Source organism: Equus caballus, chromosome 3, assembly GCF_041296265.1.
Source record: "Equus caballus isolate H_3958 breed thoroughbred chromosome 3, TB-T2T, whole genome shotgun sequence".
NCBI lineage: Eukaryota > Metazoa > Chordata > Mammalia > Perissodactyla > Equidae > Equus > Equus caballus.
The window spans coordinates 92,019,772-92,044,657 of NC_091686.1; the positions used below are offsets into that span (position 1 = coordinate 92,019,772).

General features: G+C 40.8%; 1 protein-coding gene across 22 annotated transcripts in view; it reads right to left on the reverse strand.

The window, feature by feature from the left end:
• The window catches only part of LIMCH1 (LIM and calponin homology domains 1), a 314,999-nt gene that overhangs the window by 90,352 nt on the left and 199,761 nt on the right, over positions 1–24,886 (reverse strand). For all 22 annotated transcript variants that reach the window (XM_023638170.2, XM_023638167.2, XM_023638168.2 and 19 more), the window contains 3 exons: positions 12,205–12,311; positions 7,095–7,125; positions 4,996–5,106 (listed from right to left, as the gene is read on the reverse strand). In XM_023638170.2, coding sequence (XP_023493938.1) covers positions 4,996–5,106; positions 7,095–7,125; positions 12,205–12,311 — 249 coding nt within the window. The remainder of the gene's footprint in view (positions 1–4,995; positions 5,107–7,094; positions 7,126–12,204; positions 12,312–24,886) is intronic.

Sequence of the window (24,886 nt, forward strand, 5' to 3'; positions counted from 1 at the left end):
CTCAACTTTGGTGTAGTTACAGCTGCCACCATCAGCATCATCACCTCTTCTAACTACTGGACACTTACTGCCTCCTTATTCTGTGGATGATGCTAACTTGGATAATGTCCCTTCACTAAATGCTTTTTATGCCTAGATCACCAAACTATAAATACTGCAGAAAAGAGGCAGTGTAGGGTGGGTTAAGAGCATGGTCTAGGAAGCTCAACTGACTGGATTTAAATCCTGGCTCCACCCCTTGTCAGCTGTAGGACTTTAGGCAAGTTATTTTACCTGGCTCAACTCAGTTTTCTTATCTGTAAAATGGAGCTAATAATAACATCTTTCTCACAGGATTGCTGCAAGGATTAAACATGTTACTATATGGAAAGCATTCAGAAAAATGCCTGCCCCATAATCAGTGCTCAAAAAGTGTTAGCTATGGTTGTAATTATTACTATGTATTCATTTGGATACGTAAATGTCAATAAATAAATCATGCAAAATTTATAGAAGTAGTTATACACACACTGATACTCTCCTCCTTCTCCATGTATAGCCCATATCTAGACGGGGCCAAATTTCCCATCAAGGAGGGCAGACTTTCAGGGAGCTGAGCCAGTGGCCACATCCAGAAATGACACAATTCCACAAGCTGCTTGACGCAGCATTACAAAACTGGATTTTCAAGAAAGTAAATCAGAAAGGCTCCCCTAAAGGCCCAAATGTCTCCCCGACTCCCACCCTACAAACCACAGGAGAACAGAAAGGAAGAAAGAGAAAGTCAACACATTTCTTGGAACCTCAGCTGCTTTCTCACAGCTCGTAATGGGAAAGAAAAACAGAAAGCCTGTTCTGTTCATGACTGCGTAGAAAGCCAAGAATAAAACCTTCGATCAAGTGAAAGCTGGAAGCTGAATGGCATGGCTAGCTTGAAAAGTGAAAACCAAGCCACCCATGGCCATCCTTGGCCAAGCTGATCCCTTGGAAACTCGGGGTGAAGCAAGAGGCTGGTTCTCCAGCCAGAGATAAAGATGTGGACATCAGCTGGATGGACAACTGTACTGGATTCCATCAAACCAACTAAAGTGCAGTTTTTGGGGAAGAGTGGAATATATAAAGCAACACAAGGGCTAGCACAGTGTAAATTCGCCTTTCTTGTGGTCTAGCGATGTCGCCTATGCTTTTCATCTAGGAGCCCAGGAGCATTCTGTCTTCTACAGAGAGCACTCTGGAGAAGGGAGATAAGATTTCAATCTGTCCATTGTGCTAACTGCTAGTTGTTCTAGTAAAAGCGTGTTAACGAATGGGGAGAGAACTACCAGCTTCCACAACACTTTCGGATTATTCCCTTCATCTGTTCTCTTCTTATCCCCCTTTGTCAGCGATAATGAGAACCAGCCAGGGTTGGTGGATGACTTATGGTATCTGAGAAACTCCAGATGCCTTTGCTTTTCCACTCAACAATTTATGATTCCTTTGTGGTTTATAAGGTGGCTAAATCCTGGAGTGTTTTAGGGTTCTACTTTTCCAGCCTGGTGACCCATCTCCACCCACCACACTCTGGTTGGTGAAGCTACTCATTCCACAGATATTTACTGAGGATCTTGTATGTGTCAGGCACTGTCTTCGTGCTGGGGACACAAAGTTCTGCAAAATCAATAAATACCCTGTCCTCATGGGCCTTATGTTCTAGTAGGGAAAACAAAAAAGAAAAAGAAAAACAGGCAGATGAATACAAAGTTGGATGGTAAGTATCATGAAAAAATAATGCAGGTTAAAGGAAAAGAAGTTGAAGGCGGTTGCTATTTTAGGGAGAGGTCTGTGCTTGCTCATCATGCTCTCTGCTCTTTATCCCCAGGTTCTGGTGAACACCCCTCACCTCTTGAAACAGTAGTGGCTTAGGCCAATCATGGTACCCCTTGCCCCCGGTCACAGTGACTAGTTCAGGAATAGGACTCACACTGGGCCAGAGTACACGTCTAAGAATTTTACAGCTGGGGCCAGGGGGAAGAATTCCCTTGCCGTTCTGGGCAAGGACCTGGAAGCAGGTAATCCTGGGGATGCTGTTGGCCATACTCCCTGATGTGAGAGAATGTTTGCCTATAGGAGGAGAGAATGAGTTCAAGGAGACACAGGAAGAGATGAGAGAAAGACATGGAGAGGGAGAACCTAGACTGTTGACTTTCTAGTTCCAGTCCCTGAGGTCTGTAGGACCTCCCTAGTCCCCAGGGTTCTCCCTTCAATCTCAATATTTTCATAGTAATTCCCCTTGTTCAGCCTTGGGGTCCCTCCTTTGGGAGACCTTTTTCGTATATAGCAACAGCAACCTACTATGAATACCCACTATGTGCCAGAGGCTTATGCTAAGGCCTCTACATGTGTTACGTGTATTACAGAATTTAACAAGTTGCACCATAATTAATGATTTTTATGCACATTTCTCCTACTACAAAAATAAATACAAAAAATTTATGGCTAGTCTCCTATGTGAAAAAAAATTTTAATTTCAAATTTATTTCAGCCTGTGTCTGTGCACAAGAGATTCCAGTTGCCCCTAAATATCTGTTCTCCATTTCTTCTCCAGTGAAAATACCCAGTTTTTAGCTGACATAAAGCCTACTTTTCCCAAGTCTTTCCTTGCAACTAGGTATGGATGTGTGACCAAGTTTAGGTCAATAGGATGTGAGCAGAGGTGTAGTGTATGACTTCCCAGGAGTGTGTTTAAAAGGAGGGTACAGGCTTCCTTCCCCTCGTCTCTCCTTTCTCCTGGCTCAGATGTGGACATGATGGCTAAAGCTTCCACAGCCATCTTGGACCAGCAGGTGAGAAGCCATGGATTGAGGATAGTGGATCAAAAAGAGAGAAGGAGCCTGGGTCCCTGATGATCAGCAGCCCCTACTAGCTCTGGACTGCTGACATCCAGACCTCATTTATGTGAGTTCTAAATAAAATCCTATCTTATTTAAGCCACTGTTAGAGTTTCCTTCATTTCTCAGCTGAACCCAATCGTAATTGATAAAATGAAAGAATATATATTCTAGATAAATTCATATTTCCAGGTGTTGGATAGACCTGTGAAGTTCAGGTCAACTACTCTCTATTTAGAGATATGGGAGTACCACAGCTGGCCATTTTCATGCTTTGTCCAGTGGTACCAACTACTCCCTCATGCTCTGTGACGTTGTCTACATTCATTAAAAAGGGTAACAGCTGTTAACAGGTCATTTCAAGGCAGATGAAATAACTAACCGTCTCAAAAGAAAGGGAAGGTAGGAGAGTTGAAGAAACAGCTGTTCAGATTATACAGGGGCTGGACTAGTGGCTAGAAATGTCAATAACGAGAATAAATCAGATTCCAAGAGAATCCAGCAGTGCAACTGTGAGACAGAGCTTTTAAATAGTTTTAAAAAGATGACCCAACTATCATTATTTCAAGTCCAAAGTTAATGTAAAAAAAACAAACATTTAAATTTCACAAATCCAGACTGAATCTTACCTTTGTACTTTCTCTACCAACAGAGCTAGATGAAAAATTAAAGGACAAATAAGAGTTAAGACTAAGAAATGATGTGTTGTGTTTGAGTGTGTTTATTTTATTTTTAAAGGAATTTAGCTTAAAGGACTTTGTTTATATGCCTTACGACCAATATGAAAGCTTTTGTCCATTTATAAATATGTGAGCCAGACTGGCTCTAGCCAAATGTAAAGAACTATAAGGACTATTAGCTTTATTTTTTTTGGTAATTTCGTCTTTTTTTTAAGGTATTTCTTTTTGGTGATGAAGATTGGTCCTGAGCTAACATCCGTTGCCCATCTTCCTCTTTTTTTTTCTCCCCAAAACCTGAGTACATAGTTGTATATCCAAGTTATAGGGCCTTCTAGTTCTTCTCTGTGGGACGCCCACCTCAGCATGGCTTGACAAGCAGTGCTAGGTCTGTGCCCAGGATCTGAACCGGCGAACCCCAGGCCACTGAAGTGGAGCATGCAAACTTAACCACTATGCCACCAGGCTGGCCCCCATTAGCTTTAATTTAAGGAGAGAAGAAGTTATTAGAAAGTTGGAGCAAATTCTTGCTTTCAGAATTAAAAGAAAACCTGTACAGCACGGAATGTCTCTCAATGAAGTTTCATTAGTGCACTGAGTTTGCATGTTAGGGAAAGGAGGAAGAGCAAGGCCTTAATTATTTGTGCTACAATATGGGCCTTATCTAAAACCCATGGATGCTACTGATTACAAATGAGCCTCACCTATTCACAAAGGCTGGGTAGGTGGGGCTGCTCCTGGGTAATACTATATCCTAGTACTTTGGATGAGTTACTCTATATTGCTGAACCTTAAAAAGGAACACAGGCAGGCACACACAAAACACCCCACGGTTTCTTTGACAAATTCCTACTTTAGGTCAGTCTTTCTCATAATCCAATAAACAAATAACATTTTGAATGTCATAAAAAATGTTTTCCAAATTTCCAAGTTATTCAGATACAATGGCCAAAAGATGCACATCTCAGAAGAGAATGCTTCTAATTTATCACAGCCTGTCTAGGGTGGATACCCAGGCAAGAAGTTGGCTGACGTTACCTCACCCACACCAAGGCGACGAGTAAGCAAAACGACCTTTAGGACAAAAGTGCAGAGCAAGTCTTCATTTTTGTATAATACTGCATTGTTTAATTCAGGCATCATTCCTCCACAAAAACAAGCACTGAGCTCTCTGGCATACAAAACCATATACTGACAGATTGAATTTGCTCTTTTGGAATTAAATTTGGATAGAACTCAGATCTCCCATTCTCTGAAGGGTATAAAATACAAAAGTTCAGGTAAGTGTGGGATGCATGAGGCAAAGACATCATTGGTAAGACAAGTACCACTGGTCATTTCCTTGAGTGCATGACATTGGCCTGAGCAATTCCACCGCGAGGAAATGTAATGATCTTAAAAACAAGCGAATGTGTTGCTCACCCACCTTGTCTAAAATCTCATGGGATAAAGAAGAAAAGCCAAGTTACCTTTCTCATCTGAGCCAGCAAGCCTTCGAACTCCTTCAGGTTCAGTGTCGTTCCACTATACGATGCACAGCTGTTGGCTGCTTTTCCCAGCCAGTAAATGGTCACCAACACCTGTGAAACAAAACCATGCACAAGAGCAGGAAAAGCTCACCTCGGGAATTACTTTTAAACTAAGGAATCAATTATTCTCCACCCACAGGAAAACAGGACAGAGAGAATGTGCAACACTGATTTACAAAAACCACCATCCGTGAGGTATCCATTAAATGTAAAATCATTTTACTAAGAACCCAATGCTGTATCAGTCAACACAAACATGATTCAGTAGTTAAAATAAGACTCCAGTCTTAGGAAAAGTTTAGTTGTGAGAAAGTGATCTATAAGATAGCAAGTAGGAAAAATAAATCCTCCAAAATTATTTTCAGGTAATGAAGGTTTCAAAATGAGGAAGCAAAACTTTTCAGAAACTCCAGAGTCTTTACCCAGACAGGTGATGAAACAGGTTGTCAATTCCTTTTGAGACGGGTGCTTTTAAAGGCCTACAATTTCTACTCATGGGGGCAGAGCTTCTGCTAAGACCAACGTCAAAATCTCAAAGGAGTGACAAAGGTTAATTAGTAGTTCCCAGCACAAGATCAACAGAATAAATCTAATTAAAGTCAGAGGAAAGCAATAGAATGAAGAATATGACCGGCAGATACCTAGCTTTGGGGTACAATTAGATTCCTGTTAATCTGAGATGGGAAATTTTTAGCCTGGTCAAGGCTACTGCCAATTAAACAATCTTGGATAGTCAACGGTCTGAAGCTACAGACCCAAGTTAATTTTGTTCTGCCTTTTCAAAGAAACTGTCCACAATTGCAAATGGTCTTTACATTGAATTTCCAATAAAAACCAGCAGGGTTGGCTGCAGATGAGTTTCTTACAACTGAATTATTGGGATCTGAAGCCTATGGAAAAGCTAAGACCATTATTTTATTTTCACATTTGGTCTTATTGTTCCACCCAGGCTGAGAAATACTTACTGGACCTCCCTCCACTTGCTGGACCAGAAAAGGGTTTGGACAACGTGATATGTGTACATGGTTCCAGATGGTAACAGGCCCAAAATATGGGATGTGCATTGATGCTATGATGTGACTTGGTTTTTTACCTCTGCAGGAAAATTTTACTTTGGGAATCCTTCAAAACTTCCAGAAAGTCTTTTAAAACTGATTTCTTACAAATAAATTTCCAGAGAACAGACAATTCTAAATGTCAGGACATTAACTAGGACCATAAAATAACTAATGTGTGCTAAGAGTATGAGGCTATCTTGAAAGGTATGCCAGGAGACTGGAAGATAGAAACGTGTTGTGTTTTGGATTACCGGTTTTCCGATTTGTTTAAAATGGTATGATGAAAAATGGCACATATCCCTAGTTTTATAAAGGAAGAAAAAGAAGACAGAATGAGAATGTCAGTCAAATATAATAGCACCCCGGAAATTAAAAGAAAAGGGGGGAGTCACAGCCAATTTTTAAATTTTATATGCAGAAGGTCATGGCTTACACTCCTCAATTTAAACCTAAAATAAAAGAGCACTAACACTTGCCTTTTGAAAATAAGATCTAACTACAAAAAGTTGATTTGGGGAAGTACTAATAAAAACTCAAAGACTATTAATAGGAAAAAAAAAATATGAAAGCACTGATCTATGACAGTCAACACTAGTCATATTATGCTGATCTTTTCCTGGAACAATCTGCCCAACTGTTTAATTTAATAATCCTGTCTGTGCCAACCAACAGAAAGGGGCTAATGTTAGTGCCCAGACAGATCATTTTGTGTTTAAGAAACCAAATTACAAACAGAGGGCAAGCTTTCATTTGTTTATTTCTGGATTGAGCACTTATCTCATTAAAGAGACCCTCCCCCACATCCACCATTTTTATTTCTATCACCGTTATTATTATTCTATCAGTGACACATATACTTGTTTTCTAAGAAGGACTCTTTCCAGCAAGGCATATGACAGGCACACCTAGGAGCTAAATTTTACACTGGAACCCTCAAGGTTAGAAGTAAAAAAGTTTAGAAAGTGAAGTTAAAACACTTACATTTTTCAGCTTCCTACTATAATCAAGGCTCCTAATTAAGGAAAAGGAAAAGAAAATATGATCAGAATAGCAGTTTCCTCACTGTGGTCTTCCCTTAAACGCCTCTGAGATGTACTTGAAGCTAACGAATATAACAACACCAGGAGAATATATTACTTATTGAAGGTCTATGATTAGTGATTTCAAGGTACTGAAAAAAATTATTCAGAAAACAAAATATGGAAGGACAAAGTCGGATTAAAGTTCCATAGTGTTTCATAGTTTTAACTACGAAAAGATGAATGCTTTATAACATCTGGAATATGAAGAATTCCATTTAAAACTGGGACTGTTTATATTTGTATTCTCAAAGCTTAACTGTTAAAGTAAAAATCTGCCTGGATTATAGATCACTGTCAAATTTAAATATGGGGGGCTGGCCTGGAGGCACAGCGGGTAAGTTAGCACATTCTGCTTCTCGGTGGCCCGGGGTTTGCAGGTTTGGATCCCGGGTGCAGACATGGCACCTCTTGGCAAAAGCCATGCTGTGGCAGGCATCCCACACGTAAAGTAGAGGAAGATGCTCACAGATGTTAGCTCAGGGCCAGTCTTCCTCAGCAAAAAGAGGAGGATTGGCAGTAGTTGGCTCAGGGCTAATCTTCCTCAAAAAAAAAAATTTAAATCTGACTGCACTTCCAAAATCTTCTTCATACAAGTACTTTTACAAAGGTCTGAAACCTTACTTAATTAAATAGACCTGAAAATATATGTACAAGAGGCAATACTATCCAAATATTTGTTCTTTTCTGCTGTGGACATAAATTAGTGTTGGGAATTAGCCATAAGCAGAAAAATATGCATGTTATGTTGGAATATACACACATGCATTCTTAAAAACACATAAATATTTAGTTTCAAGTGATAAAAAAAGCTAGCTGGTGGTACTTTCTAAATATTCATACAGTGAAATATAAAAATTTCTCCAATTATTTCAGTTTCTTTAACACATCAACAAACAAATACTAGGAAAAACAAACACTGCATTTCTTTTTTCCACAGTCACTTTTTTTGGGGCGGGGGAGGAGGAAGGAGAATGTAACTCTATTATATGAACCGCTCAAGAATTTCTTCAAGTATTTAGACCCCAATTACTTCATTGCCGCACATTCTGACCCAGAGCACATATTAATGAATACGTGCACAATTTTAAGTCCATTGAGATTTGAAGGAATAGAAAATGCAATATACACTAAGGAGATAAACCCATCGACAGGGACTTGGACTGAAAGAAGCCTTGGTCCAATTTGGATTTATTTATTTTATTTTTTTGAGGAAGATTAGCCTTGAGTTAACTACTGCCAATCCTCCTCTTTCTGCCGAGGAAGACTAGCCCTGAGCTAACATCCGTGCCCATCTTCCTCTACTTTATACGTGGTACGCCTGCCACAGCATGCCTTGCCAAGCAGTGCCATGTCCACACCCGGGATCCGAACCGGTGAACCCCGGGTCTCCGAGAAGCGGACCGTGCGCACTTAACCACTGCGCCACCAGGCCGGCCCCCAATTTGGATTTGATTAACAGAAAGTTTCCATGCTTTGCCCTTTTTAACAGAAAAAATAATCTCATTATCTGCTTAGATATTTCCTAGAATTATTTTAATTTAAAAAAATCTATAAAAGATTTGAAATTTTTATGAAAAACAGGGACAGGACCTTTTTCTGCATTGACAATATAAGTTCATTGACTAAAACCGTGACCCAGTTCTAAAAAAATCATGCCTGGCACACAGTAGGTGCTCACAAAACCTTCGTTGAGTGACTTCCACATAACCACCAATTATACGAAAATGCTCCCAAATTTTTCAGAGATATACTCGGGAGCAATCCAAAGCCTTTCCTGGATTTCCTCCACTTGCTTCGATTACCTGGAATGATCCTTGTTGCAGGCCCTTCTGAATTAGGTTTCATTTGCCATCAAGGTTGTCTGGCATCTATTACCAGGTAGAGTTCATTAAATTACACACACAGTAATCATTTGCAGGTTTTTCCTTTTTTTTTCTTTTTAGTCTACTCAAGTTACTTCTCAAAAAAAAGTAAGAAAAATTACCTACAATGAAAGCTAACCTAAAGAATATTTTTTAAAAGACAATTTCAGAAAAGCATCAAAATTTCCTCTGTGGGATCTACCCCTACACCTTATTGCTTACGCCATTAATTGATGTCAATGGGGTGTTCTCCATCTCTGCTAATGTTCTGCTCAACTCTCAGAGGGGAAAGCAGAGAAATACAGCAGTTCCACTTTAAGCTACCACAGCTATAAAATCTACATATGTTACAAATGTCCCCTATACACTGCCGGATTAAACTAGCATCATTGACTGAAAAGTTGGGAAGCAAAGAGCTCATTCTATGCCCTACTCCTCACTAAAACTAGAAATGATTTTCTAAGTACCATAAATTAATTTATGGCATAATTTTAAAATAAAAATTTTCCTCCATAATTGTTCCAAGTTCAACATCCTGCAGCCTCTGGACCACCCCTCCCACCACACACAGCCTTGGTCATTATCCTTCTACCACACCGGCTACTTTTATTATTCTTTTTAAAAGTCAGGTTTTTTGCTCTTCCCCAGCCTTTCTACTTGCTCTTCCTCTGCCTTCACTGCCCTACAGATCTTCGCATGGCTGGTTCTTGCTTCCCTTTCATGTCTCAGCCCTCAGCTGAAATGCCACGTCGTCAGAGAGGCTACTCTTGACCACCTCTGGACTGTCACTATCTTTCTTTCTTTTTTTCCAGTTTTATTGAGATATAATTGACACATAACATTGTATAAATTTAAGGGACACATCATGATTTGATATATACATATATTGTGACGGTCACTTTCTTTCACATCATTTATTTTCTTCTCAGCAATTATCATTCTCTGCAATTATCTTTTTTATTTACTCATTTATTTCTCATTTCTTGACACTGGGTGTAAGTTCCATGTGAACAGGGGATGTTGGCTGTCTTGTTCATTCTGGTTCTCTAGTAACCGGAAAGTCTCTGATATATAATAGCTGCTCAGTAAATATTTGTTGAGTAAATAAAGGAAAAATGATAGAGTCATGGGGAAGGTGATGGAAAAGTATTGCCTAAATAAAATTATAATGCTCAATTCAAGGAAAAACAAAAAAAGGGGAAGAAAATGAGAAGAAGAAATGAAAAAACGGAGACAGATGGAAAGACAAGATGAAGAAGAGAAGGGAAGCATAGGAAAGAGAAAGAGATGCAAAAGGAAGTGGAGAGAAAGGTAAAGAAAAAGGACAGAGAAAAGAACAGGAGTAGGGAAGATGGTCCAGTAATTGAAAAGTGGCTATGTCTGTGTGCCATCTAAGTGACTTTTTCCCTTTTAGGTTGCTTTCTGTGCCTTTGAATTAAAGTCTCTTTCTTTAGAAGTTGGTGGAGCCATCTTCTCAGATCTGCGCTGCGCAAGAGTGACCTGTGAGAACATTCCATTTTATAGATGAAGATATAGAGCCTAACGAAGCAAAGGAACTTGCCTAGGGTTACAGATCTAAGGAGTCGCAGATCTAGGGCTGGACCCCTGACTTCCTGAAGCCTCGTTTTTTGTAGATAAGCAATAAAGGTGATATGAATCTGAATTTCTAAAACTAATCAGTCTCAGCATTCTCCTAGTTTAGTAACATATTGATTTAAAGTAACTCTAAAAAACAATGAATGCAGCTGCCAACACTACCAAAGTGAACTTTCCTTCACCCTCCAAGCAATGTATGTGTGACTAATTAACATGATGTCACACAGTTACTATTGTTTCTGGTCACTTGTCACCAAGAAGGAACTACGAATGTGAGATGAGGCAGAACTTGCAACAATTTCCTAAAATGAACAATGATTTACAGAGGATTGATTTAGGTACAGTCATAAACGGAGCATGTGATGGCTAAAACGAGGTTTCGGCTGGCTTCCATATTCAAATATCATAATTTTTAATCCATTATTTTTTGCTCTTAACTAAAATTTTTTTCATGAGAAATATTAAAGAATGGCACACTGACAACAGAGAAGTGATTGTATATGATCATGGCCAACTCTCCCTTATTTCCAGTCATGAGCCATAAAATCCAATATAAACTAATTTGATTTCATTCAGTAGTCCCTGTTTTTTCCAAATTATATTTCTCCATCATTTTTTAAGTCAATATTGTCAAATGGTATCAAATTAACAGATCTGAATTTTGGCTTCTCTCCCTTTTCTTTTTGTTCTTCCATGATAAAATGACCCAAAAGTAATCAAAAAAAGACGTATAGCCAATCTACAGACCCTATCTATGTAATTAATCTTACTGTTAAGGCATATTCATGCCAAATACTGTTTGACTAAATTGGAAAAACTTTTATATGCAATTGGTAGAATCCAAAGAACTTCTAAACTGCAGGAAAGTTTCCTCTACCATCTCATAAGGACTTTTCTTCTCATTACCCTGGTCACGAGCTATTTCTTTACAGAGAAGCACATTGCCTTTCCTCTTACTATTACATTCTTTCCCAAGAATTCTTTAGCCTCAAACATGGCTCAGTGAGTAGATACAGTCAACAATAGCCTAATGGCCAATGATCCATCTTCGAAGAACTTGATCACTGACATATATGAGAAAACAGTTACAAATGTAAATGAAGAAGAGATTTCTCCATAATCTATTACCTTCTTTGCATAATAAACAGAGTACAGATCTGTTTACCAAGTTTGTAGTCTTCCAAAAGCCTATTCAAATGCCCAACTGGAGCTAATAAAAGCTTTTTGTCGAAGACAAATAGATTCTCTGAATACTTCTCTCTTGCTTCTTCCTCCCTTAAGTTTCACTTAACATTTTCCTTCTTCTCTTGAAAATTCTAACTCTATATGCATGATTTTTACATTTCAAAAAATTATATTTGAGCAGAATGAAAGCTATACATAGCGGGAAGGCCAATGTATCCTGTTTTGAAAGTTAGATTTTTTACCTTCACATTTTTGTTTTATTAGGCATGCCCAATTCTCTGCCTCTTAAACCTTACAACATCATCACAAAACTGCAAATCAAACCATAAATGGGCTTCCCTTAAACATAAATTGTGCATTACTTACTTGATTGTTACTCTGTTGGACGTATCCTGTAGGTCACTCGGGTCAAAAAGTTGAGATTCTTTAAGACCGAGCTCTTTACAGCCTCTCAAGAATAAGATGATATTGTCCTGAAGGGAAGAAAAGAAATCCAGGTCTATATTATTTTATATTATCTTTATGAACCAGCCCCTCTTCTTTAATAGTTCAAATTAGTGGAGGGATGTCAGTCATCAAGGCAGTGATAGTCAAGACTAAATCGTGGCTTCTTGCATAATAAAATCATACTTTGTTAGGAAATGCTGGAGTAAACAGACACTTCAAACTTCTAAACCCACAGCTATGCCAAACCCATTTTCTCCTCTTTACCTTCACACATTTGTATACAACTGCAGGTTAAATGCCACTTAAAGCAGAACTTAGCAATTTTAGGGAAATAGTACTCATAAACCAGGTATTCTCCATTGCTTCAAAGTTTTGTCCATGTCTTATTACCTAGAATCTAGTTCAAAATCACTATTTAAAAAAGAGGTTTTACTACCCAAGTGTCATCTTCAACAAGTTTTTCTTTTTAACTGATCTCCTAAAATACATTCTTTATCAGTGGGTTTTGACTGATAATATCTCTTTGTATAATAGCCTCTAAGTTGAATTAAATGGGAAGAAAATTCTAGATTTAATTGGAACAGGAAAAAAAAGGAGCAAGGAAACTCTTTGAAAATAATGCAAAAGACTCTCCTCAGAGTGGAAGATTTCCCTAGCAGGTACAAATTTACTTCGAGCTGGCAGAGTAGCAGGCACAACTGACAATTAAGGAAGGTTATGGTCTTCATCTGCTGGGAGCTGTTAAGAACAAACAAATGGCTCTGACAGAGATTGCAAATTGTGGGTCACCCTTTTGGAACTCCAGGATATTAGTCAGTGGGTTTATCAGTTACAAGTCTCTAATTTTCTTCTTCCTAAAAGACTTCCAACATGCTAACTGGCCCCATCAGTTAGTGAAAACTACAGGAAAGGGAAGACAAAGGCTGATCAATGTGAATCCATCCAAATGCCATAAGAAAGATGTTACAAAAGTCTGAAATGATGGTGGTGGTGGCAACTAAATCTTATATTCACTCAAGTACAATTCAACCAAGCAAATAGAAAGCAGAATATTCCCCAGTCACCCAGTATGTAGGCAGGATTCTAAGATGACTCCCAAGAATCCCACCCCACCTCCAGTGTAGACACCCTGTATAATCTGCTCCCCTTGAGTGAGAGTGAAACCTGTGAATGTGATAGGATATCACTCTGTGATTTTGTCACTAACCAGTTGGCTTTGAGGGAATCAAAAGAAAGAGTGGGCCTGACCTCATCAGGAGAGTTTTTAAAAGAAGGTGAAGTCAGAGTTCCTGATGGCCATGAATTCTATAGCTACAAGGAGATGCAGTCAGTCAACAACCATGTGACTTGGAAGAGGCTTGGAGGAAGCTCAAACAGAGCCTCAACCCCCGCCAACACCTTGACTTCAGCCCTGTGAGACCCTACAGAGAACTCAGTCATGCCATGTCTGGACTCTGATCTATAGAAACTAGGGTTATTAACTGGGTGTTGACTTATGACACTAAATTTATAGTAATTTTTTATGCGGCAATAAAAAATTAATATACCCAAGCTCAAAACAACAAGAGCAATAGCAATAAATTTTGATGCAGTCCTTATTATATGTCAAGAATTCTTCCGAGAGCTTTACATATATTAACTCATGTAATCCCTGCACAATCTTACGAGGTAGGTACTACTATTATCCTCATGTCAGAGATGAGCATCTGAGGCACAGAACAATTAAACATCTTTTTTTTTAAAGATTGGCACCTGAGCTAACAACTGTTACCAATCTTCTTCTTTTTGTCTTCTCCCCAAAGCCCCCAAGTACATGGTTGTATAGTCTAGTTGTGAGTGCCTCTGGTTGTGCTATGTGAGACGTGGCCTCAGCATGGCCTGACGAGCGGTACCATGTCTGAGCCTGGGATCCGAACTGGCGAAACCCTGAGCCTCTGAAGCGGAGCGCGCACGAACTTAACCACTGGGCGGCGGGGCCGGTCCCCAGAACAATTAAGCATCTTGCTCAAGGTAACACAGTCAGCAAAGGATGGAGGTGCAAAACAACATGGCATATGTGAGGAACTCAAGCATCAAATCTAAGGTCAGCACCAAAAGAAGACGATGCTATGGAGTCAGGGGCTGATCACAGAGGGCCTTGAAGGCCATGGAAGGCAGGCCATGAAAGTCACAGAGGGGCTGTCATCTGAGAAATGACGCCCACTCTGAAGGAGAGTAGATTGCTGGGGGTAGAAGTAGATTGTTGGGCAGAGGTGGACAGTGTGCAGGAAGGACGTAAGAAGAACAAGAAAGGAGACAGGGAAACCAAGGAGGAGATATTACGACCTCACTTTTCCCCCTCACTAGTGGGTGGCCCAACCTAGAAAGTTTTCTTTCCTGTGTCTTTCCTGTATCCCTGATTTTTTCAGTGGGTAAGATGTGCCATCATTCACAAGACCTGCGTCATCAACAAGACCTCTTGTTGACTGACAATGAGCTGGTCATAGTCTGAAGTCACCCTCGTCAATCTCTCCTGCAACTACTTTGCATGTTTTTAAATTATCAAATTTCTCCTTGGAGTTTTTATATTTTCCCTCCAACCTGCAGAGTTTTACAGTTTTCTGCTTTCTCGGCAACACATTTTTCATCAATAACTTTGTCCAAGGGGAAAAAGAAAAGGAAAGCAAGGGAAGAAAAAAGGGGTGAAAATATATTGAGTTCTTTTGACAGGACCCAGATTTTCTGCTTGCATGTTGATCTCCTGTTACTAAATTTAAATATAATATCTTTCCTTTTAAAAAGTTATTTTTGTCCCAACATTTCAGTTGTTTGAAATAGATGTTTTAGATTCATTTCCAATCCTTTTTTCACTTAATTTTTTTTTTAAAGATTTTATTTTTTCCTTTTTCTCCCCAAAGCCCCCCGGTACACAGTTGTGTATTCTTCTTTGTGGGTTCTTCTAGTTGTGGCATGTGGGACGCTGCCTCAGCGTGGTCTGATGAGCAGTGCCATGTCCGCGCCCAGGATTCGAGCTAACGAAACACTGGGCCGCCTGCAGCGGAGTGCGCGAACTTAACCACTCGGCCACGGGGCCAGCCCCTTTTTTCACTTAATTTTATCACTCAAACATATCTATTTAACACTGAACTTAGCTATGCCAATCATGGTGGTCCTACTAGCTTCCAGATCTATTCTAGCCTCACAAAACTTGTCTTAGTACCCAGGCCTCAAAATCAGGCCACACCACTTCCCAGAGACAGCAACACCAAGGGCCCCTTCTCCTTGGAACTTCGCTTTCCTTCCTGTCAGTGGAAGAAGCAATCCTAATGTGAGGAGCACATATGGGTGTTTGTTTGGTTTGTTTACATACAAATAATTGGTTAGAAAAAAGTAGAGAAGAAAGGAAAGAACAAAAGTCAGTACCTAATTTATTACTATTAGCATATTTATGAGTGCATATTGAAATAAAAATTGCTACAGTAAGGTTTTGCTGGGAAAATATATTGCCAATATGAGAATCAACTTAAAGCTACTACTGAATTCTTTTTAAAAAAGTTTTGTTTTTTTTAACTTTACTATTCTTAAATCAAGAAAGTAGGTTAAAGATCATTGAAGGCTTTAGATATCAGAAGACTATTTTGGTGAATTATGTGGGATGTTTTGAAATATACACTAAACATTCGTAGCTTACATTCATGGAGCATTCACCACGTGCCTGGTCTGTTCTAAGCATGTACATAAGCGATCTCTTTTATTCTCAAAACAGCCATAGGCAGCAAGTACTGTTATTGCCTCCACTTTCAGATGAGCAGTTGAGGCACAGAGAGGTTAGGTTCCAAACTCAGTCACCCAGCTACAAGTCTGCTTCCCAATTAACTCCACACAGCAGGAGGAAAAGAGGTTTCTCCAGGTGTGAAAGATCTAGGTCTGAAAGGAGCCAATTCCTTTCCCACCTCTCCAAGTTTCTAGCTGTCTTATTCCTATTCTGCCTTCCTGAAATCTCACTTTTAATTCTTTTTTTTCTTGCCTTTTCACTTTCTTTGTGATTTTTTCCTTCTTTCCTTCCTTCCTCCCACCAGCACACAAATAGACATACACACATACCCTCTGTGATTACTCGTCTCTGAGACTCTCAAAGGCACCACTGGCTCTAGCCCTTGATCAGTCTTGAAGGCAACACATTCAAAAAAGTGTGCATCCCTCACCTGCAATTCCATATTTGGGGAATAGTAAACAAGCCTTTAAACTCGTTAATAAGGCAACCCCAAACCAAAGACAGCAACTAGTACAGATGTCCAGGTGAGCCTTTTCTAGGGCATGCGACCATCTTTCCAGTCGGCCTGTGAGCTCTGAGGGCTTCCTGCCCAGAGGAAAGCAAAGGATGGGTCCTGGCACTCTCCAGGAATCACTTGGGACCACAGTAAAAGAACCGGTCCTGTGACCACCATGTAGTCCCATAAGAGGCGCGTGACCCAGATTCTCAAGAAAGGCCAGGAGGTGCTCTTCTCGTTTGCATTCGCAGATGTGCCCTTGAGCACGACACTATAATCAGCACACAGACTGCAAACACAAAAGCGTTGTGTTGCCACCAGGCTGAACCACTTGGGCTGGGAGATTTAAATAACTGCAGGTCTCCTTCCAGCTCCTTGTTGCAACCTAATGATGCTGGAGGGGAGCCAGACCCCAGTCAGGAGAAAAGCCAGAAGGAAGAAGCCCCCAGCCAAGAGCTAACAGTAGGTAGAGTGAGGGAAGGCCTGTGCCTTTAATTACATAAAATGCATCCTGCAAGTTCCCATCTGCCTGACTCTTCTTGCTGAGATTTCTGCATATTTATAATTCCAAGCAAAACTCTCATCTTAGTGTTTTAACTTCAGAAGGCAAGCAGCATCTCAGTCCCGAGGAGAAGATGTGGGAGACACTGATTTACAACAGTGACCATTATATTTAGTTCTAACTAACGTAGTATTACAAACCCATTAAGACTTAGAAAGAGTTCAAAAGTTTTTAAAGGGCTCTTCAAAAAAGTCAATGTCAGGAAAAAACAAAAATTGGACATTAAAGAGACATGATGACCAAATGCAATGTATGACCTTTGATTGGATCCTAGATGTTGGATGATAACACTGAATGAGTGTTAATTTTCTTAGATAGGATGACGATGATATTGCGATTATATGAGAGAATGCTTTTATTTTTAAGTGAACGTATGAATTATTTAGGGACAAGTTATCATAATGTCTGTAACATATTTTCACATTGTTCAGGAAAAAAAATTGTGTGTGTATATGTGCATGCATGTGCGAGAGAGAGAGAATGTCTGCCGGTTGTGGAGAGAGAGACAAAACAAATATGGGAAAATATTAACAACTAGTGAACCCAGTTGGCAAACTTGTTCTATAAAGAGACAGATAGTAAATATAGCCTTGTGGGCCTAAGGTGGTCTCTGTCAAAATGACTCAACTCTGTCATTGTAGCCAAACAGTACACAATGAATGGGAGTGTCTGTCTTCCTACACACTTTCTTTACAAAGCAGGCATTGGTTTGGCTTTGGCCCACAGGCTGTAGTCCGCCAGTCCTGTTCTAAGTGAATGGCATTCAGGTATTCACTACGCCATTCTTTGCACTTTTCTGTACATTTAAAATTTTTCCCAAAAAAGTTTGGAGAAAAGGTTTCTAAATTTGTAAAACTGTATTCAACTACATAGGGTTGTCACTTCACTGGCAAAACCAATTTCATAGAATTCAGGGAAAAAATAACCATCACCTTAGAGACAACTATTGCAAAGCCACTGAAGTGAATGCTCAAGTGCTACTGATGGAAAGTTACCATTTCTGCCAAACTGGAAAGTACTGTAACGTGAGTCTCCATTCAACACAGATGCATAACATAAAGTTCCTCAAAGAGTCCATTTTGTGCTAGACTAATATTAATATATACATTTACACTGCTTTTTTTTTTTGTAACTACCATGCATTAACTCCTCCTTGTTCTTGGCTCCATGGTTTCCCATTTCATTAATTTGTGGGCCTGCCCTGAGTATGAAAACATTCCGCAGGGGCCCCGATTGGGGCCCGAGCTTTCCGCCCTTGCCCAGGCCTCTTCTCTGAAGAAGGCCTTATACTTTGCTCCCTTCCCTTCTCACTTCAAAGGCAAGATGAAAGGATGGTCCAGGACGATCTCCACCTCCACAATGTAGCAGTGTCCCGGCACATAGTAGGCACTCATTGAATATTTAAAACAAGTACTACATTGTAGGTACTTACAACAATGACAAAAACAACAAAATTGCTTATCCTCATGGAGCTGACATTCTAGTAGATGAAATAATGACTTATAACAAAAGTATCTTATCTGCGGGATTAATTTTCATTATCCATCAAATTAGCTAGATTTGTTCAAGATATACATAAACAGAGCTCTGACTTCAAATAAGACAATGGAAATGAGAGAAGAACAAATGTATCAAGGAACATAGCATAATAGCTTTTGAGGCAGAAGGACTCCAGTCAGAATCCTAGCCTCATCACTTATTCGCTATGTGGCCTTGGGCATAGCTCCTAACGCTTCTGATCGTTGAATTTCTAATTTGTAAGCTGGGGGATGCCATCAACCTTACAGGGATGTCAGAATTACAGAAAATATATGTTAAGCACATTCAGCCCAGTGTCTGGCACCTTTTGAGCACTCATTATATAGAAGTTATTATTATGTTATTCTTGTCAACTCAGGTCAAGGGACCAGAAAAGGTGAGATACAGAACAGTTTACCCATCCGTGAAAAACAGACACAGTGTATATTTAGAGCCCTTGCCAGTTACATGGGAGACGGTAAAAAAAACCAAAGTGCTTCCTGCTCTTGTTGTTTAGTTACTGTTATTAACTGGCAACTTGGCACTTTTATACAGGCAGCCTCAAACTTAGGCACAAGCTATGTACCAAAAGTTCCTTTATGAGATAGCTGCTCATAAGTCATCATTTGTAATTATCCCACAGAAATAATCCTTGTGTGATGGTTCCCAGTTCAGGTCAGAAAAGCCTACTTAATCCAAAATGTACCTGAAGGAGACTACTGATTATATATCGAACCTAACCACTGAGCTAAAAACATTTCAGTGGGAAACATTCACAAATGTCAGGCAAAAGTCCCTCTTGGCTGTAGTCTGATCCAGGATTTCAGAGGCCATAGAGTAGGCTTCCTTAGCCCAAGGCAGTACCATGGGAGGGAGGGGCAGGAGTGAGAGGGGAGAAGGGTGGGCCAGCAGCTCATTCCAGTGTAGCCCCCTGAGTCACACCACAGCCTCACGCAGGCCATTCTCTCCTTCTAGTCTTCAGAAGGCAAGCAAGGGCCTGCCGGCTACCTCTTCCTTTCTCTAGCTGTCATGCCCAACTGGAAAGGGGTTTTTCTCTTCCCTTGATCCACTGCGGAGCAGCGTGCAACTTTCTCTGAGGAGGGCATCCAGCGTTTACTGGTTCTCTAGGGAAACCAGACAGGTACTGAGAAGCCCGCTCCCTCTGACCATTTCCTTGGCTGTATTTCCTTGCCAGGCAGGAGGCAAAGGGAAACATGATGGTGGATTTGGAGTTCACAGAAGAGGAAAGTAATGCTCATCTTCACTTGAAAGTAATGGGTTTCAAGTGAACCACACACTGCCAGGTATTTACAATATAATATATAGAAAGCATGCACACAACTTTCAGTTTCTACAAATTAAAAGACTAGGTGGAAATATCAAGATGTAAACTAGAATTACCTCTGGTGAATTTATTAATTTAATACATTTTCTATCATAAATATTTGCCTTAAAATCTTAATAAGGAATCATGGTATCTCAGAAAGATTTGCAAGGATATGAGAGAAGACCCAGGTCTGCTTGGAAAATCAATAGCTAACACTAATGCTACTTTTCTGTCCTACCTATAAGGCTTTTTTTTTTAAATATGGTTTTTGTTAGCTTTTCTATATTTGAATCAAACTCCCTTTAACAGAAATGCATTTATGAAATTTTGAATTTAAGGAATACATTGCCAAAATATCTCCAGGAACTTACCCCACAATTACTAGAATTTGGGGATTTCCTGTACCTGCCCTGTGTTCACGGCTGCTGTCCCAGCCTGTACGGGTTCCAGCCAAGCTCAGGGAACTGGCTGATGCCCAGCAACGATCAGCTCTCGCCAGACTTGCAATGCATTTATATTTGCCGGGAGCACTTAATGAGAATACCAGGCCTTCCATTGAGAGGAAAGAGCAGCCTATTCTGCCTGGGGGAGTTCTGGGGAGGTTTGACCCAGAAAGAGGCAGCTGGGTGGCTGCTTGAAGAAGAAGAAAGAAGTTTACAGATGGGAAATGAGGAGAAGCACAGCAGGTTGCACAGAGGGAATGAAAGGCTGAGGAGGGCAAGAACGTTACAAAAAAGTAAGCTTGAGGAGTTGTGAGAGGCCTGCCTAGCGTCTGGACTGTTCTCTAGGCAGTGGGGAATCAAGGCCAGTTGATGAGGACAGAAGGAATCCTGGGATCTGACCTTTATTTTAGGAGAATATGTAGTGTGGCAGTGGGAGAGATCCACCGAGTAGAGGAGAGGGGTCATTTAGGAGATTACTACAAGAGCTCAGGGAGAGATGTGGAAAGCCTGAACTCACCCAGAAGCAGTAAGAGCTGAAAAAAGGGAGAGGCTGCAAGCACTCCTCATTGGCTTGGCCGTTGGGCGGATTTGGGAGTAGATGACGAAGGAAAGGAGGGGTTTGTGGTGATGCTGAGGTTCTTAGCCATCGAGATCATCTTAAGGAATGGAGGAAGGGGAGATTTGTGAGGAATGGAAATATTAAGTTTGGAACAGTCTATATTCAAAGAGCCACAGCTCATCGGGAGCTTATCTTTGGGTCTGGAGCTCAGAAGTGAGGCCCGGGCAGAATACGCAGGTTTGGAAGACACCAGGATGTGCATAAAGCAGAAGTAGGGGAGAGTATGATATTGCCCAGGAGAGTTTAGACAGAACAAGCGAGTCTAAAACAGTACCGTCCAGAATGCCTACATTTAAAGGATGGTGAGAGGAGGGGAGCTACTTGTGCCCGAGGAGAAGCAAATGAGAGCAGAAGGAGAACCAGACAAGACTTCCAGGGAAGCCAAATGAGAGCACTGTTCAGGGAGCACCATGTGTCCAGCGCCAGATGCTGCAACATCACATCTAGGATCTCAGCTCTTCCACTTACCGGCTGACTAACCTTGAGCAAGTTGCTTACGTGGTGTCTGCCTCAGTTTTCTGTTCTAAAAGCCCAAATCTTTATAATGGCCTACAAGGCCCCGCAAGATCTGCTGCCCACTACCTCTGACTCCATCTCCATCACTCCCTCTCCTTGCAGCCAGGCACAACTCCTTCCTGGTCCTCAACTATGCCAGGCAGGTCCCTGGCAGGGCCTGTGCACTGCTGTTTTCTTACCCAGATGTTACCTAGATATTACCTAGAACAATCTCTGGCATGTAATAAGTAAACATTCAATAAATATGCCATGGAATGGATGAATGAGTGAATGACCTTAAAAATGAGGATGTTCATAATATCACATGGCTATGACATGGGGTTAAGTATAAAAATATATATAAAGTGCTTAGAATAGAACAGTGTTTGGCATAATAAATGTTTTCCATTATGATACTTATTTCTATTAGGATGAAAATTATTAAGTCATCAACGAATGGATTTTCTGATTAGAAGGATACTACTGACTTGTGGGAGAATTTCAGTGGAATGACAGAGTAAAAACCAGATTGTAGAAAGTTAAGAAGTCAGTGTAGAATAAAAACAATGGATAAGAGACACTTTTGGGAAGTTCAGCAGAGAAGAGATTATGAGACAAGGTGTGATGGGTCAGAGGAAAGCTGCAGGTGAGGAGAAACAGTGCCCTGCTTGTTCTGGAGCCCCCGGCCCCTCCCAGACCACTGATGTTATCACCCTCGTGAGCAATCCTCATTTCATTTGAGGTTTGAGCCATCAGTTCTTCACCATGATGATGTTCCATCCTACTCATTATTTCTGTCACGATCATGGAGGACTCTGGCACCAGGCTCATCACTTAATACAGTCAACATTCTAGGTGACTTTGAATTCTATGTGGGTAACCAGTTCAACAACCTGGCTTTACACTTCTTTGACTGCTTCAATTCCAATAGTTTCTATTTAGACATTCCATTTCAGGATCATACTCATCACCCACGCCTACCCTGTGGAATCTGTGGCCTTAGTCTCTCTCCTCCTAGGTTTCTCATTCCTTCTCTCCCATAACACCTGCTCTTTGATTTTCAGACTCTGTCCTTTTCTCTCAGTCCATTTCCCTCTCCCCTCATTGCCTTATTTCCTTTAGGATCCAGTGTAGTCCAATGTGACTATGCAACTACTACACTGCCTGCATCTTCGACATCCCCACCTCTCTGTTTTTCTAATGGGGAGCAGGGACTAGGAAAAGGAAAATAGCACAGGTGGAACAGTTAGCCTTGGAAATGACCCTGGAGGCTAACCCAACTATCTCTTGTCTCTACTTGAGGAGGGATCAGGTATGCCCACTCCTCATGTTTCTACATGGAGGAAGAATGCTCCTGGCTCCTCACTCTTCCTCCCCTAGGTTGGTTTGCGAGAAGGAATGGGGCATGCTCAGCTCAGCCAACTGGATTTCCTCTCCATGGAAGATAGCTTGTCTGTAGGACACATGCATCCTGTCTGTCTCTACCATGAGTTAAGGGGCCTCTCTCTGTGGGGGAGGCCTGTGGTTGTCCAGCTGTGCCAGGAATGGGTGGATAAATTTGTTTAATTCAGGAGTGAGGATTAGCAAAGCCACTTGGCTGCAGCTCTAAACCCATGCTCTCCTATTTGTTTCATGAGAAGTAAAGCTGATATTTTGATCTCTATCTAACTCCTGTGTTTATGTCTCAGCTGGGAAAGGAAGAGCAGAGTATTATTTACTGATTATCCTAAATCTCTAACACTCTGCTCCTGATGCTACTGGAAATAGTCATGCTGTTATTAGGTCTGGAACTGCTACAAATTTATAAGCTCCCACCTCAGTGGGCCCCTTGGATCCACTCGGCAATCCTTCTGGGAATCCCTGGTCAGCCCCTCTCCCAATCCTTGCAGAAGTCTTTACCAGCCTCCTCTGCCGTGCCTTTACCTTCTTCTCCATCAATAGATAGACGGCATTAGCCCCCAAGAGTTAAGTCCCTTCACTTCACCCATCCCAAGTTCCACACCTAAAAACTTTTTTTAAAAAAAGGAATGAAAGTTGGATATTTTAAGGCATTTGAAAACAACTTGTTAACATTTTTTCAGCAATGGGAGAAAAATGTGAGTCTGCATCAGAATGAAAATCAAACAGCCAGAGGTTATGCTATATTAATTTTTGTTCAATTTTTTAATTTATTAAAAAATATTTATCGAATACTTATTGTATGAAAGTCAATGTGCTAAGTGCTTTGGGCAGGAAGGGGTCATGGTGAGAGTTGAGACTCTGATTTGCAAGTGAGAACCGCAGAAGGAAATAGGCATATATTGGATTACAGAGCGCAGGACATCCCAGCCACAGGGGGGTAGGGATGCAGCTGACCCTTTGAAACAACTGGAAACCAGGGTCTTTGGTATCTGGAACCTGGAATTGCTTCACTTCTTGTCTGCTCGCGCTGCATGCTGGCTTATTTGCTTTTGCTGCATGCAGGTTTCCTCCACATGGATCCCCTGGCTCCCAAGTTTCATACATGAAGCTTGTCACCCCCTGAAAGGACTAACGCTCTTCTTCACTCACAATTCAAAAAAATCCCAAGAAAAGGAAGGGACCCTTATTGGCCTGCCTAGGGTGAGGTTGTCTCCCACAGTGACTAATGGGATGGGGTACAAGACATCATGAATCATTTTACTCAATAGGGGGGGCAGAGTAGGGGTCAGAACAGCTTCCAAAACAAGGAGAACGCGATTCCCTAGGAAGGGGGCCCAGGGCAGACAAAACTAGCAACACTGGCTTCCTTCACAAAAGTGGGCCAGATGTGGCTTTTTCTCTCAAAGTCCTTATACAGTAGAATACAGAATTACTACTACCATTTTTAGCATTCTAAATATAACTGATCCAATTTAATTTTCCTTTAAAGGTGTTCTTTTGAAAGAGTCTACATATTTAGCTGTAATGCTGCCTCAGTTTCTCAAAGTTAACAGGACTGATGCCAAAGAGGACTAACCACAAAATGAAGCAAGCATAATTACTTAACTAACTAACTCTCTTGGAAGAGCTTTTTCAAGCACAATTCATCGCCAATACAGAAGTCAGCGCCTAGCTTTTCTTCTCTCAGGGGATTATTGAAATAGAGTGCTCACCCCCCAAAGCACCAGCACTTTGATTTCTCTCTCTTTCTGGATTCCAGATTCACGACCATCTACAGCTTCTCCTCTCAGGGACTCGACATTCAAGCCTACTTGAGGGTCAATACCACAGTGCTCTCTCAGGAGAACGGGCATTCCAGCCTATTGGGAAAACTGTCTAGATTCTAAGGCCTCTATCCCTCCAAAAAAAATTACCATACTATTCCCCAAACTACTCAGACTAACCCTAAAACTCAACATAAATGCTCTTATGTTATGTTGCCAGACT